This window comes from Numida meleagris, chromosome 17 (genome assembly GCF_002078875.1).
Source record: "Numida meleagris isolate 19003 breed g44 Domestic line chromosome 17, NumMel1.0, whole genome shotgun sequence".
NCBI lineage: Eukaryota > Metazoa > Chordata > Aves > Galliformes > Numididae > Numida > Numida meleagris.
In genome coordinates this window covers 8,257,769-8,272,562 of record NC_034425.1, presented here as the reverse complement: position 1 = coordinate 8,272,562, position 14,794 = coordinate 8,257,769, and the positions used below count along the sequence as shown (strand labels likewise).

The window sequence follows — 14,794 nt, the reverse complement described above, 5'->3', positions numbered from 1 at the left end:
TGATACCGGGCTGGGGGAAGCTCTCTGCATGTCCCATCCGTGTGCTGGAGGAGGCAGGGCACAGCACAGTGCTGCCAGGACCTGCGTTGTTGCAGGCAGCAGAAGCATTCGAGGGCGAGCACCTCTTATCAGTAGTTCCCATGCTAGTGGCTGGCTTGTCCCGGTGACTGACAGCTGTGATAATGAGGTTATTGTGAGGAGGCAATCAGTGCACAGAAATGTTTTTATGTCTTGTGGTCTGGGATCTTTGTGTCCTGAGAGAGGCTCTGGCTCTAGCTGGCTGAGCCAGTGCAAAGAGCAGAGCACGGAATCCCTGTACAAGGACAACCTGGGTTGCTTTATGAACATAAAGCTTTAGCTCTGGAGCCTTTAGCTTCTGAATCTTAGTGGAACAGTTAACGCCGTACTGGAGTGTCTGTCGTGGGCAAGGTAAAGCAGCTGGAAGGGTGAGGAAAGCTAACTGTTCTGCAGTGTTGCTTTTCCACATAAACCCCCTTTGCTGCTCACTCTCTCCATGATCACTGAACTGTACTGACTTAGCTCCTGGTTTCCTGCTGCTCCTTGTCACAGTACTGTGCTGTGCTCTCAGGGAGCCTCAGCTCTGGGCCAGGCCTTGGTTTATTTTGGAATAAAGCACTGAGAACGGGCTCTGAGATCTGGTGGCTGAGCAAGCAAGGCGCAGAGGAAGACATCACTCTAGTTGCAAGGTTTGGCACAGAAGGTTTGTCTGTCTGTTTTTGTGTTTGAAAGCACTACCTTCATAGCAAAAATCTTGTTTTCTTTCCTTCTTGCTACTCTTCCTCTTCTTACTGTGCCTCTGTGAGTTGAGGAGAAAACAGACAAACAAAAAACAACAAAGCAGTGGCTCTAAGCTCCTGTCTTTTAGGGAAACCAATTCTTACTATGAGATGAAAATTCACCAGAATGAAATCCCACGGGAAGTATTGAGTTGTCACCCTCTGGTGCTGCAGAAAATTGGCTTCCTGTCCCTGCTACGGAGCAGAGCCGAGGAGTTGGTGCCTTGCTGGATTTCAATACAAATGCCAACGGGGGCGAATGGGAACACAAATCGCAGAGATAGAGCGGTGTGCTAGGGGTGGCCCAGGCTGGAAATTGGATTGTTTTGATGTCTGTATTGAGTCGTTCAGGTTAGAATACAATTCATGTTTCAGCTGATAAGACCGTCCATGTGTGACTTTCAAATTAAAATCTGTATGTTCTTACTGAGATTGGACTTGTGTATATAATATCCAACCGAGCCTCTGAAATGCTTAGTAGGCATTACGTAGAGAAAGCAGCATTTTTTTTCCATTTGTTAATATGTTGGTGGTTGCTGTTTTTTAGCCTTATCTGAGAATGACAGTTCTGTTTCTGGATAGTGTGATTGAGCCCATTCCTGACTTACCCTGTGAACCAAGCTACTAAAACCAAAAGTAATCCTGAAGCGGGCACATACAGGTTTGCAGCAGCCATAACTTGGAGATTTTATTAACATTAATTACTGAACCACACTTAACCTGACAAGCCAGCTCCTCTGCTTCCAAATGTTGCAGTGCTTTTCAGACAGAAGGAACTAAAAACATCTGGTTCCTCATTTGGTGAAGCAAAGAGCTGGGAATGTACCAAAAATGGAAAGATGAGGGCTGCAGTGAGTGTCACAGCGTCACGAAAGGGCGAAGTAATAGGAAATGGAGCAATTCACATCTCATATCGGTTGTGACCTTGAGACTAAGGGCTGGGTTGCGGGGGCTGACGTACAGGGCTGTGACCAGGCGGCCATGGATGGCAGTGGAAGCTGGGGGCTCAGCTGGCATGGCGTGGAGGTGCTCCGCTGGCATGGCATGGTGGTGCTCAGCTCTAGGACCACAGCAGGGTACAGGTCTCTGTGCAGGCAGATCTTGTGAAAATGGTCACGTAGCAAACGGTTCAGCTCCTGCACTTCTATATGTCAAGTAACTGCCCACTCAGTCCGGATGGAGAGAAGTAGCTGTCAGTGCAGGGGACTGAGGCAAGGCCACCTCATCCTCTATGGGTTTGTTTCCCTGGCAGAAGGCAGCTCAGGGTGTTTCCTGCCCATGTGCTAACAACCAGGGCTGGAGACAGGAGCTGGTATTAGACAGACCAATGTACTGACCAAGCAAGTACTTCCCGGGGCCTTCTGTGAGAGAGACCAGGAAATACAGCAGAAAATAATGTCTCTGTTGCATTAAAAAATAATAAAATTATTAGAGAAGTTTTCTTTTGAGACAGTAAAGCATCCTGCTTAGGACAGGAGAGGAGGGTCAAGCATCCCACGAGCTCCAATCCATCATCGTCGTACACTGCATGGTCATGTTATCAGTCTAAACACTGTCCTGGATTTGAAAATGTCCATAAGCACAGATGTGCTCTGGGCACAGTGGGCTCATTGTCCCAAGAAAAATCAAAGGGAGGTCTTGAGTGATGTCTTATTTTATAGATGTTGCTCCTAAAAGCAAATTCTCCCAGCAAGTAAGTGCAGATTGTTTCTGTTATTGATTGCCACGGTCTCCGCTTCATTGAGACCACATGGCCCACTTTGTTTTTGTAGCTGCCTTTTATTAAAACTGACAAAGAGGTATCAGCGTTTGAAAAGATGAGTCTTGAGAGTCCCCTGGGCAGCGTTTTCATGGTGTAAAGTGATAGTGGCACATTTGATCCGCAGATGCTTTTAAGGCACTAATAAAACAAAAGCCTCACTTCCCAGGGTGGTCTCCTACACTACAAAGCTTTCGGTATTTGTCCATGCTTGGCCAAACCCCAAGAAACACAGAGAACCTGCAATTCTCTTACCTTAAGCTTGCTCTCGGGATTCGGTCCTGTGTTACAAACTGCAGAGAAAAATCCCTCTGTGTATAGTTTGTCATGGAACATTTTGCTGCTTCCCCGAAGGCTCATAAAGTCTTCTGTATTCACATGGCTTATCTGTATTGGCTTCCAGTGTTCCTGGGAGTGACGTTTGGAAAGCTTTTGTCCTTCTTTCTGGTGGTCAGCGTGTAGAGCTCCCACACCTCTCCCATCTTCGTACTGCCAGACTTCACAAGAAGTCAGCCAGAGCTCCAGTTTAATATACAATCAGAAGATTTCTGTTTTGGCATTATATTTGAAGATACCTTTAAAAGATTAGATCTGAGACATTTCATATTAGGACCGATCATGAGTGGATATGTTTGACCTCAATCTGTCTATGCAGCAGCTCCTGATCTGCAAAATGGGAATACCATCTTCCCTCATTTTGAAGAGGCTTTATGAAGATGAATTAATCTTTGCAAAGCACTCAGATGTCAGAGTGATGAACACCACAGAAAGAGCTTGGGGGGAAATAAATAGTTGTCTGCAGAGCAGGCTGTTAGTAGTAGCCGTAAATAAGACATGAAACTACACTTTGATCAAGGAGACTAAAGCAGATATTGAATAGTTGCAGATAAATTGAGCACCATCCAGCCTGTGTCCTGAATGAATCCAGGCCAGTGCAAAATGGCGTATGGTTGTGTGATTAAAGAGATGCATTAATGCAAACAAGCAATAGTACTAAAGGGCAGTTGCACCCATGAGCTCAGTACAGTGTTGCATTGCTTTAGGTTGCTCTGTTCTGCAACCTTGCTGTTAGCCGTGTGCCTTGCAAGACATGCTAGCCACTGGCAAGCATGAATTATTCTTGTCCTGGCCAGCTGGTTCTTTTCCTTTTCTAATTGGTTATATTACGCAGAGTAGGGGCTAAAAACTTAAAAACAAGTCACAAACACATGCTTAGAGCTGAAACTACTGAAAGCTGTGCACTTTGTCCAGCAGCCTATGTTCCACAGACCATGTGGAGCAGAACCCAGCAGAGCACCACGTCCCAGGGCTGTCCAAACCCACTGCCCTCCATGTGGCCAGGGCTCGGCCAGTTGTTTGCTTGGGTGAAACAGCTGATAAACCTAAAGTCACACTGGCCTCAGAGGAGCAGAGTTATTTTCCCACATTAGAGACAGCTGACTAAACATGTTTACATCTTTTTGGTGCAATGTGAAGCTGCTTGGCTCCACCTTGGTTTCAGCTCGGAGGTGCTTACGGGACGCCCACACTTTCTGTGTTCTGTGTGAGGTGCATGTATCCATGCCTTCATTCTGCACATTTCCGGCCCATTTCTAAAGTACAGAGTACGTATGTTTCCCTTAAGTTTGATCTGGTAGCTTGTTGTTTTATTTCATTTTTTATTACTGGGCATTTTAACAAAGGCTGAACAGATTGTGTGCCTGGCATACTTTTGTAATGCTTTTGACAAAGGTGCTTTAATGTGCATTAACAGCTGCTGTTACGAAGCACCTTCAGAGCTTGATCTGAAAAGCCTAACGATACAGATGCAGTGATGATCCCCCTTTTTTGGAGGGGCTACCTTTGCAGCTCTGCTATCTGGCCTCCTCTTGACTTCCCATCCGCAGGCTTTTGCAGAGAACCAGAACCTCTCCAAGCGCAGCCTCATTAGGCAACCACAGTGTAGCCTACCGACGGTGAAGAGGTTGCAAGCAGCTCATCTCTAGAGAGACCAATGGAATACCCCCTGAAATGTCCTTATACTAAAATTGCATGCAGTAGTTATGTCCAACTTTGTTACAGGCCCAAGGAATTGATGCTAATGGGCCCTCAGCCAGCCCCATCCTGCCTCCAGTGCTCTCCCTGCTGCTGCGAGCCCTCGGCGCGACCCGTGCTGTTTGATCTGCAGCCTGCCCCCCGCAGCCAGGAGGGCAGCGCACCAGCAAGAACTCTGCTCTTATTAACGTTAATGGGGATCACAGGGAGAGCAGCCCCCCGTGGTCTGACCCACGGTGTACAGCCTAAAGAGCTGCTTCCTGACTTGCTAGAGCAAGGCTCTGCAGGCACTTGGGGCTTTGTTTCTGGGGGTGGGAGCAGGGCTGGAGCTGAGCCTGCTCTGTGCACAGCATCCATCCCGTGCTGCTGGAGCTGGAGTGGAGCAGACCTCGCCGTGCCAGGTGTGCAGTGTGGGGAGGGCGGGGAAGGGGCTGCGGGAGCCCGGGGAGGCTCTGCCTGCAGCGTCCCTCCTGCCTTACCCCTGCTGACCTCCCCCCAGACACGCCATGGGAACAAGCTGCCGCTGGGACAGCGTTCCTGCTGCACTTGCTCTGTCGCCTCTTCCCTATCTTGGAGTCTTCGCCTTTTCTGACTGTGAGATCTCTGGGACAGGGACTGCGCGTCCTCATGTTTCTGCAGAGATTCACCCAATTAGGGCTTGTTCTTGGTTAGTTCTGCCATAGTAAACGTGATTCATCATAATGCCGCAGTAACTCACACCAGTCTCATTGAGTTTGCTTCAAAGGAGGCACTCCAAAATCAGATGAGAGGAGATGAGGTGAAGATCAGACCAAGTGTAATTACCGCCTGCGCGAGGCCGCGTCCCGGCAGAGCAGTGGGCTCCGTGCAGCCCTGCCTGCTGGTGATGGGGGACATCACTCACCAGAGGCGTTCTGCAGAAGGGTCTGCGCAAAATGCCATCCCAGGGAGCGGGGCGAGAGGCCCCCGAGGCGTGATTGCAGCTGCTAGTGTTCACGAGGTAACTGAGACGTGGGTTTCAGTCTGTGCATCCCGGTGATGTGACAATCTTCATTACGAATTAGGCTCAGTTCTCCACATTCCAGCTCCAGCTCCTTGCAGTTGGGCGCTGCAGCAGCGCAGCTCAGAGCAGGATGTGGCTCCATACCTTCCTTGCGACTGCAGCGCTTCAGTACAGCAACCCTCCTGTAGGAAAGGGAAGAGGCAGCGCCAGCCGCCGTTGGAGTGAAGCAAATCGAAAGCCTCGAGGTCTGTGCGCTGCGGGGATCCCCGCCCGCGGGGAATGAGGGGTGACCGAGGGCCCGGGCGGCTGCCACCGTCGGTCGGAGCTCTGGGGAACAAATTCGACAATAATGCGTCACAGGAAAAGCCAACCGCGGGAAAAAAAAAAAAAAAAAAAAAAGTAAAAAAAAGGCGAGAAAAGCGCGGCCCCCGCAGTGTGCCCGGCACAGACAGCCCAGCGCACCAGCGCGGGGCCCCGCGTGACGTCACGGCACCCCGGTACCGCGCGGTGACGCCGGGCCCCCGCGTCGCTTAGCAACCGCGGGGCGGGGCGCGCGCGCCGCCAACTGTTGCCGCGGAGCGGAGCGGAGATGGGCCGCCCTGCGCGGGGTGGGCGGTGCCACAGCGCCTCACCTCAGTACCTCAGCGCCTCAGCCCGTCAGCGCGGCTCGGTCAGATGCGGGTGAGCGAGGGAGGAGGCGGCGGGAGCTCGCGGCGGTGCTGTGGGATCTGCGGGGCTGCTGCGCGCTGCCCCGGCGCTGGGCGGGTGAGCGGCTCCGTGCCGGCTCCATGGGGCGGGGGGGAAGAGGCCGCCCTCGTGTCCGGCGCTGCGCGGGCCTCGGGAGCGGGAGAGGCGCTGCGGGAGGGGGGTTCCCGCGCGGGGCTCGTCGTTATGGCAGCGGTGCGGCGGCGGCGGCGGTGGTGGTGGTGGTGGTGGTGGTGGTGATGAGGGTGAGCGGTGCGTTCGTGACGCCGGGCTGTGGCTCTCCGCGCGCGCTCTGGGATGCTGGTGGCACAGCCGGGAAAAAGCCCTTTGCGGGTGGTACGCGGCTCTCGGACCGCGTGTTCGGGAGCCGCAGCCTTCCCCGGCCCTGCTGGGCGGAGCCGCGCCGTGCCGTGCTGCGGGGGTCCCCGCGATGGGCGGCGCTGCCGTGCCCCGCGCGCGGAGCTCTGCGTGTGGCTGCGGGGCCGGCGCGGGGCTCGGGGTGGTGGCTCTGCGGTGCCGCGTTGGGGATCGCGATCGCCTTCGTTGCGTCTAGCAGATGAACGAGGTCAGTGGGTTTGCGGGGCACGAGCGGCTTTCTCTGGGAGAAACGCCGCGTTACCTGGCTGATGTGAAGGAGGAAGGGCGGATGAGTGAGAGAACGCTGCTGGAATAGGCGTCCCAAGTGAGGGCTTTGTGGTGCCTGTATTCGAGCCCCTGTGCCAGCCTCACGTGGATCTTGCAGTCCCCTTTGATGTGTTACTGTAGCCGTTCCCGTTATGTGTGGTCCTTCTTCCCGGTGTGGGATTGCTGTGCTGAAGGGGCCGGGTTGCCTTTCCCTAATGGTTTCTTGGCTCTCAGCAAGAAGAAATGAAGTGCGATCTCGTCAGCAATGTGAAGGATTTTCTGCCACTGGCCCTCGTGGTTCCTGGGCTGGGGGGAGCAGTGTGGTGTCAGCACCAGATGTTTGGTGCCATGAAATATTATTCACACAATTCACATCTCCTAGATGGTGGAATTTCTCATGGCTGTTTGGTAGCACCTGCCCGGAGAGGAGCCTGCGCTGTTCCCATTGCTGGGTGTGGTAGGCTTTAAGTGGCTTTATAACCCCTTTCAGTAACTTTGCCATTAGAAGAGTTGCAGCGGATGGCAGCTGCCCTCAGGAAGCCGTGCAGATGGCACTGCCTTGTTGGGGCTGTGCAGCCCTGGCCGTGGGGGATCTCAGCCAGGTGCAGAAGCTGCAAAGCAGAACGCTTCCCTGCCAGCACAGGAGGGGAATGGAATAGCTTTGCCTTAGTTATTGATTAACCAGCCTGGTTCATGCGGGAACGCACCTTGATCAACTCTTTCAGTGTTTTGAATGCAGTGTTCTAGTGAAATGTTCTGCGTGGCTATAAAGCTCATCGGGGGCTGCTGCTGTGCTGTTAGCTGGGCTTCAGTGTCCAAATAATCACTGTGTTCGGGCAGCTGACCCCTTAAATTCTGAAGTGTAGCATAATAATTGAATTCCTGTTGGTCTTCCTACAGTCATTTAGGTCAAAGACTGCACTGAACATAAGAGAGGCTCTGTAAGCACTTCCTAACAGCATAACCGTGCTTGGGGCACAGTGCTGCAGCTATAGGGCTGCACAGTAGCAGGGGGTCTTTGGATGTGACTCTGCTTTGAATTTTGTTTTCAGTGTGCAGATGAATGTTGTTACGAACAGTTTCTGCTTGATCCCTGTTTGTTTTGTCTGTGTGGATTCAAGGATAGAAATATCTCCTGCCTGTGCTGCAAACTCCACAGTAAACCATGGTGGGTTTTTTTTGTTTTTCATTTTACCATATAAGTGAAAAAGCAGCCTGCTGAATGTGCCGGAGTTCATGATCACTGGGCTGTTAGCTTGTCTTTGTCATGTTTCGAGCGCTGTGATGTGCTTGGCAGACTTCAAGAAATAATAAAGGGAAGCCCATCTACAAATACAATTTATTCATTTCGTTATACAAATGTGAGTCTTTTAATAACAATAAAACACAAATTTTTTTTAGACACAGATGGGGACGCAGAAAACTGTCAAAGTTCAGTACTCGTGAGCTTTGCTGTGTGAAGGCTGCGATTCCAGTTCTTCCTCCTCAAAGCCTCCTCAGCCTGTGGTTTGCTCAGCCGCCCGCTGAAGAGCCACCGAGGTCCTGGAGCTCTTCCTCCTCACAGAGAACTGCACTTCAGCGCTGCTTCAGTGTTTCTTAAACATAAAGAGAACTTGTTTTTTTAGGCTTGTCTGCGTTCAGACTGACCAGTGAGCTCTGGGAAGTGCTCCCATATAAACTAGAGCAAACCCACATCCTTAATGCTTTCCCTCTGTTTGCCACCATAAACTACTTATTATCAAGCGTGGCTGGATTTCTTTCTGTGCTATGGAAGCTTGGGATGTTTCTCCACCCCTTGGGATCTGAAATCACTCCCGTTCCTCATCTCTGTAGGCTGTAGTGTAATCTAACCCTCTTGGGTAGAAAGACAGGTATGAGGCAAAAATCTTGTTTCCTTTATTTATCTTTAAATGTCTCTACTTCACCATGCTTCCTGGAGGTTACACTTAGAATAGTATGGAAGAGACACACATACTACAGTTCCCAAACTCTTTGAGGAAAAGGAGTTTGACCAGGGCTCCTGTTAAAAGCTTAGACGTGGGCAGAATTGTCCCTGTGTGACAGCATGCTTCCTGCTGTTCCTCACTCTGCCCTGTGCTGCTCCTGCAGGGCTTTTCCCTCCCCGCAGCCCAGCGCTGTGCACAGAGCTCTGTGCCCGCAGCACCTGCAGGCAGGAGTGATGCAAGGTTTTGCTATTTATCTAGCACCCAACTGGGTGACCTTGAGGCTTGTCAGGGAAAACAAGCTGTGGCGTGGGCTCTGCTGCCTCCTGAGCAGCAAACAATGGCTGGGAAGGGTATCCTGTAACTCACAGACATGGGTAATTAAACTGAAGCACAAAGTGAGTGCTTGGGCTGTGCTTGTACTAAGAGGCTTAAAATGAAGGCACTTCTTTGCGAGCAGCCTCCTGCTCCCTTTGACATAGTACAAGTGTTCCCTTGCAGAATTGTTTTGAAATAACACACACGGAACTCTGCTCAGACCCCTGCTCTGCGGGCTGGTCCATACTGTGCGTGTCTGGGCTGGGAGCTGCAGCTCTGGGCTTCCTTTATGTGAGGGCTGTTGTAACATCGGGTCTGCGGTTGGCTGTGTGGTGCCCGGGGCGCAGCGGCCTCTGTAATTTCATCACCAACTGTCCCTGCCAACGTGCTGGTCAGTGCTGCTGTTGGCGTGTCCTAGTGGTAGCTGCGCTGGCACTGGCACTAAAATGGCACGTGGAATGGGGCAGACCTGAATGTCAGTCCCAGAACATGGTCCCAAATCAGAGCATGACATTCTCTGTCCTCTCTCATCGTTGCTCTGTGATGAGATCATCTCAAGGCCATGACTTCTCAGAGCTTTTTTGGGCAAGTACCATGAAGCACCCATTTTAGTTGTACACCTGTAGCCTTCAAACCAAGGGCTGGTGCTGCTTTGCGCAGAGGTGATGCTGAGCTGAGCATGTTTCAGCTCCTGATGCCTCTTTTGGGCACCCTGCCCCAGGTCAGTGGGTGTAGAGGGCACTGCTGCGAGCTGTGCTGGGTGGCTGTGGCACCAGGGGCTAGCAGCTTGCACAGCCAACAGCATTTTGTGCCTGAGATGTTACAGCGACTTCTCCAGGTGATTGGGTTTAGTTCCTGCTCTTGCAGGAGTGATTGATTACCTTAGGAGTTTCTCATTGGTACTTGTGACATCCTTAACAGCAAGTCAGCATGAGGCCACTTGGCACTTCTTTCGATGGTATCTGAAAGGGAACGGAAACTGTCCTGCAGTCCAGACTAGAAGGGGCCCTGGTGGGTACTGGAACAAGGTGCCACATGGCCTGCTAGGTTTTATCCTGAACTCTGTGGCTGATGTGCTGACCCCATCGTAACACTGCACTCTGGGATGTTTTCTTCTCCTGCAAAGGGCTGCTCCCTGCTTAGAGCCTGCAGTGACGACTGGTGAGCGTACAATAGCCCAGCAGCGAGAAGCAGCCGGGGGAGTGATGAGATGCAGCTTCAAAGTGCTGGGAAAGAGCCTTTCTTTTTATTGGTTTCTTTAGAGGATCAAATTAGCTGCCTGCTAAAGTCTTTTAATGTTAAAGCTTGCAGAGCATAAGCGATGACCTGTGAAAAGGAGTTTTTGAATCTAGCCCCTGTGCGTGATGAGGTCTGGCATGTCCATTACGGCCAATTACAGTGACAGGTAGCGGAGTGTAAACATTCCTGCTGCTGCCGCTCCCGGGCTGGCTCCAGCCTGCGATTCCTCCTTGGAAAAGGCACATCAGCTCCCGGCCAGCACACAGAGCAGCCTTTCAGAACCTCTGCTCGAGTGGTTCAGCGTCAGCAGCCCAGAGGCTGAGGCTTGGGCCCTTCATCCAAACCTGCTGTCCTTGAATTGCGTGATTGTGTGAGATGCAAACGTTATGTGCGGAGCGGCTGCTTGCGGCACGCTGCAGCACGTCCAGAGCTTGTCCCTTTCTCGGGGCTCTCCAGGGTGCTGTCCTGTGCTTTGTGGCAGTGTTAGGATCTCAGGGATAAACTTGCCCCTCCAGTGGCTGCAGCAGGGGTGTGTGAAGCTTTGCCTTAAATGGAGCTCCAAATGTTAGACTTGAGTAACTACACAATTGGAGGAAGCTATTGCATTGAACAAACTAATTTGTGGCCCTGAAATAGCTTCTTATATGAATAGCTTGGTTTAAAAACACCCATTCCCTGCGCAGTGGTCTTGAACCCTCAGAGATTTTAAACTCCCAGCTATCTGGGGAAACGTGGTGCCCTCTCCATGCTGCAGCCGGAGATGGGAGCGGTTTGCACGGCTTCTCCCTCCCCGTGCTGCCCCAGGAAGCTGTCTGAAGGCTGCAAGGCATGGCAGGAGCCGCAGCCACACGCTTCTTCCTCCTCCTGGGTGTGGGGACGGTGCTTCTGTGTCTTCCTCTGACAGGCCTTCTTCCTATTCAGTCAGATCAAAGGGTTGGTGGGCATCTCCCTACCTGTCTGACAACTGAAAAAGAATTAGATGGGGAAGAAGAAGGTGTGCTTTAAGTTTATAGCTCACTTGGTGGAAACGTACAAATGTTTATATGGGAGTGGTGTGTTTCTAAAACGCATTGGTTAGAAATGCTTCACGCCCTTCTTCATCACCCAGTAATTAGGAGACAACTTGAGTGCGGTGGCTGCTTGAAGAAAGGTGAGTACCTGGATTTTCTCTGTGTTGGGTGTGCAACAATAAGCGCTATTTATCTGAGACCCCCAAGCCTGGCACGCTGCCTTGCACACCTCTTCCCCTTTCTACTGTGAAGAAATGGGCAGGGCAGGGTGCAGGGACACCAGGCTTGCATCTCTCCTGCTGCTGACGGGTTCAGCTTTCCGATGGGCACAGGATGGGGGCAGGATCCTTCTGAGGGATCTTGTTCAGATGACATACGTGGTGGTGCTGGCTGCTGCTGGTCGCGTCGCCCAGTGGTGAGAGGCTTGGATCGTCTGGCCTTCCTTGTTCCCTCTGGAATACTGCGAAGCTGTCGAAGTGTCAGCACTGCTGGTGATTAGGCTGTGGTGGGTGTGAATTTTAAGTGGGACTGCTCTTCAGCATGAGCGTATCGATGTGAGCGTGTCACATAGCCTGTCAGCCAAGTTACAGCTTCCAGCTGCATTGTGTGCCGGCTTTATGGATTGCTTCCAACCTGGGAAAGCCCAGCTGGGTTGCTGCAGGCAAGGCCGGGCTGTCTTGCCGTGCCCACCAGGCGCTGACGCCGCCTCCTGCCCCACAGACCAGAAGCAGTGCATGGGAATGGCTGGCTCCTGCTTCTGTTTGGGGTGGCTGCGAGGAGGCAGACCGTGCCTGCTCATCTGTCTGCAATGCAGCCGCACAATTGCCTCTCTCAAGGAAGGGAATTCATTAGTTCCTGTGAAGTGGCCTCGGATCTCTGGGCAGCAGGTGCTTCTATAGAGCAAACTGTTGCTGAATATTCAACAGTTGCTATACAAGCCTGGCCCGCTGCCTGTGAAGCACTTGAAGATATCTTAAGCAGCCAGTTAAAGTGTAAAGTACTTAGTGCTTACTGCTACTCACAGTTACGTGGTGTTGCTACCATTTTAACTTAACGTACTCTTTAATGCGAATATTCCGAGACCATAAGCAGCAACTTCATCTCTCTTAACTCAGCCCACAAAGAAGGGCGCTGCCTAGAGCAGCAGTGATTCACAGTCAGAGCAGCAGAGCCCCTTTCTGTCTCGTTCTGGTTTCAGCTCATCCATGTGCACTGAAAACAAGTGACTCAGGACAGAAGTGTCTCCTAATCTATAACATAATGCTTGGGCTTGAGCTAGCTCTTTTAAGACTGCCTGAATAATGCTTGTTCTTGCCAAGCTCTAAATTGGGACATGAAGTACTGTAGATCCCTAATTGTGAAGGAGTAAATGGAGAGCAGTGCATTCAGTTTTGTTTTTTTTTTTTTCTGGAGGAGTTCAGTTCCCTTAGGTGTGGTCTGTAAACACCTCGTGCTAGACAGCAGCATTGAAACTGGGGTGCTGTGAGAAACTGTGATCACGGAACAATTACACAAATGCAAATATCTCCCAGCGTTAGTCAGTAACGCATGGGTGCCAGGTATTGTTTAGTAGCAACGTGCTCCGGTCCTGACTTCTTGTAATGGCAGCTGTCTTAACTCGTGCTCTTTGCTTTAAAGGTGTTTCATCTGTGTAGTCCTAAAGGTTACTGAGGCCGTGGGAGGAAAGCCTCCCATATCAGCGTGGTGGTGGTGGCTGCACTGAAGGGCAGCATCACGGAGGGAGGTGGAGAGGCCGAGGTGGTGTTACCCCGGTGTGTGGCTCAGTCCGTGCTGCAGCTGGGGATCCGAGCACCAGTACAAGCACATGGGGAAGGCTGGGTTGCCAGAAAGTATCGGGGAGGAAAAGTGAGCCTGTAGTCTTTATAGATAACACTGTGCATTTAATTGGTAATGGACTTTTTTTTGAAGAGCATCTAGGATGCTATTATTAGAAAAAGCGTGGTGTTATCTACAGGGAACTCTTCTTGGCCTTTGCTTCTTGGTGTTAACTTCTATAATACCGGTGAGATTTGTCTGCTGTAAAGACTTGCTTAAGCAGAGGCTTCCCCAGGACCTCTCAAAAGACATGCTAATTGGGAGGTAGGCTGTGCGGGAGTTCTTTTCTTCTTTCCTGCCTCGATTTGCAAGTTCATGCTTCGCGGATCCACTGTGTGCTCCGTGCCTCTTTTCCCAGCTTGGATCCGGCTCTTGCCAGCTGGTGCAATTCTATAATGGCAGTCAGAGCCTAATTGCATTAAATGTTTTAAGAGAAATGGGAGCTCTACGCCTGTGGGGTGCAAAGAAGAAAGGTTAGAGTAAACAAACCCTCCTGGATACTGCTGAAATATTGTAAACGTCAGTGTGCTAGGATTTTCAGTCATATAAATATTTCAGGAAAAAATGGAAAGTGAGGCCTGCATTTCTGATAGCTGTTGGTGCAGATCTGAGAGAGCTGAAGCTTCTGGCAGACTCTTACATTGAGGTGGAAAAGCCACTAAGGAGAAATGGCTCTCATTGGCATCTTGTCTCTGGTTCTGAAAAAGGAGACTTACCCCTCCGTGGCTGTAGCAGAGGAGTGTCCAGGGGTGGCAGAGGATTCCTGGATGCTGTGCAGCTGCCAAGACTTCCCTGACAGGGTCCTGGCAGGGCAGTGTGCTGAAGGAGCAGCTGAGGCACGCTGCAGTGCTCTGGGCAGGAGGGCTGATGGACCAAAGGGCAGAGTGTTCCTAAATGAAGTGCTTTGTTACGTGTGCCAGTACGCTATGCTTAAGTGCGTGGTTGTCTTAGCTTGCTGGCAGCAGTTCAGAGGTAAAGCTGCCTGTGTGGCTTGCAGGTGAGCGTGAGAGCAGAGCTGTGGGCCAGAGCACTGCACGGTGCTGTGGGGACCTCGAGTAGCTTGTGTCTGATGGAAGGGGAACTGCCAAGACAATATTGTGTTCCCACGTAGCAAAAAAAGGACAGTGAAATCTTAGGCTTTATGTTTTTGTCAAAGAATTTTTTTTGTTTGTATCTCAAGGGCAAGAAAACAGAAAGCAGCTTGCCTTGATTATTGTGAATGCTCATGGGGCAAGAATGAAAGGGAGGGGACGAGCAACAACGAGGAAGTGCTGCAGTGACAAGAATGACGTCTTAGTTTAGTTGATACTAAATGAAGATGTGGTTCCAGGAAGCAGGAGCAGATGGCTTTGAAGCTTTTTGTTTCTTCCCCTGCTCTCTGAAATCTCTGACACCAAGACTTACCATAATTTTTTTCTTTCAACAACTGCCGTATAGATTTTTGCCCAGCCACAAAGACTGAGTAAGCTGCTGTACTTACCTGGCTTGCTTCTGTTTAATTGATAATATTAATACATGAAGTGGCTAAGAGTTGGTCCTGTGATATC

General features: G+C 51.1%; 1 protein-coding gene across 5 annotated transcripts in view; it reads left to right on the top strand.

Moving 5' to 3' along the window:
* The window catches only part of RAB11FIP4 (RAB11 family interacting protein 4), a 91,237-nt gene that overhangs the window by 63,753 nt on the left and 12,690 nt on the right, over positions 1–14,794 (top strand). Inside the window, exon 1 of one of the 5 annotated variants that reach the window (XM_021414675.1) lies at positions 6,098–6,253. The exons of 2 other annotated variants lie outside the window; for them this stretch is intronic. In XM_021414675.1, the coding sequence (XP_021270350.1) occupies positions 6,248–6,253 (6 nt within the window). In that variant the 5' untranslated portion in view covers positions 6,098–6,247. Of the gene's footprint in view, positions 1–6,097; positions 6,338–6,699; positions 6,843–14,794 lie in introns of those variants that run through there. 2 more of the 5 variants (XM_021414673.1, XM_021414674.1) reach the window with 2 other exon arrangements.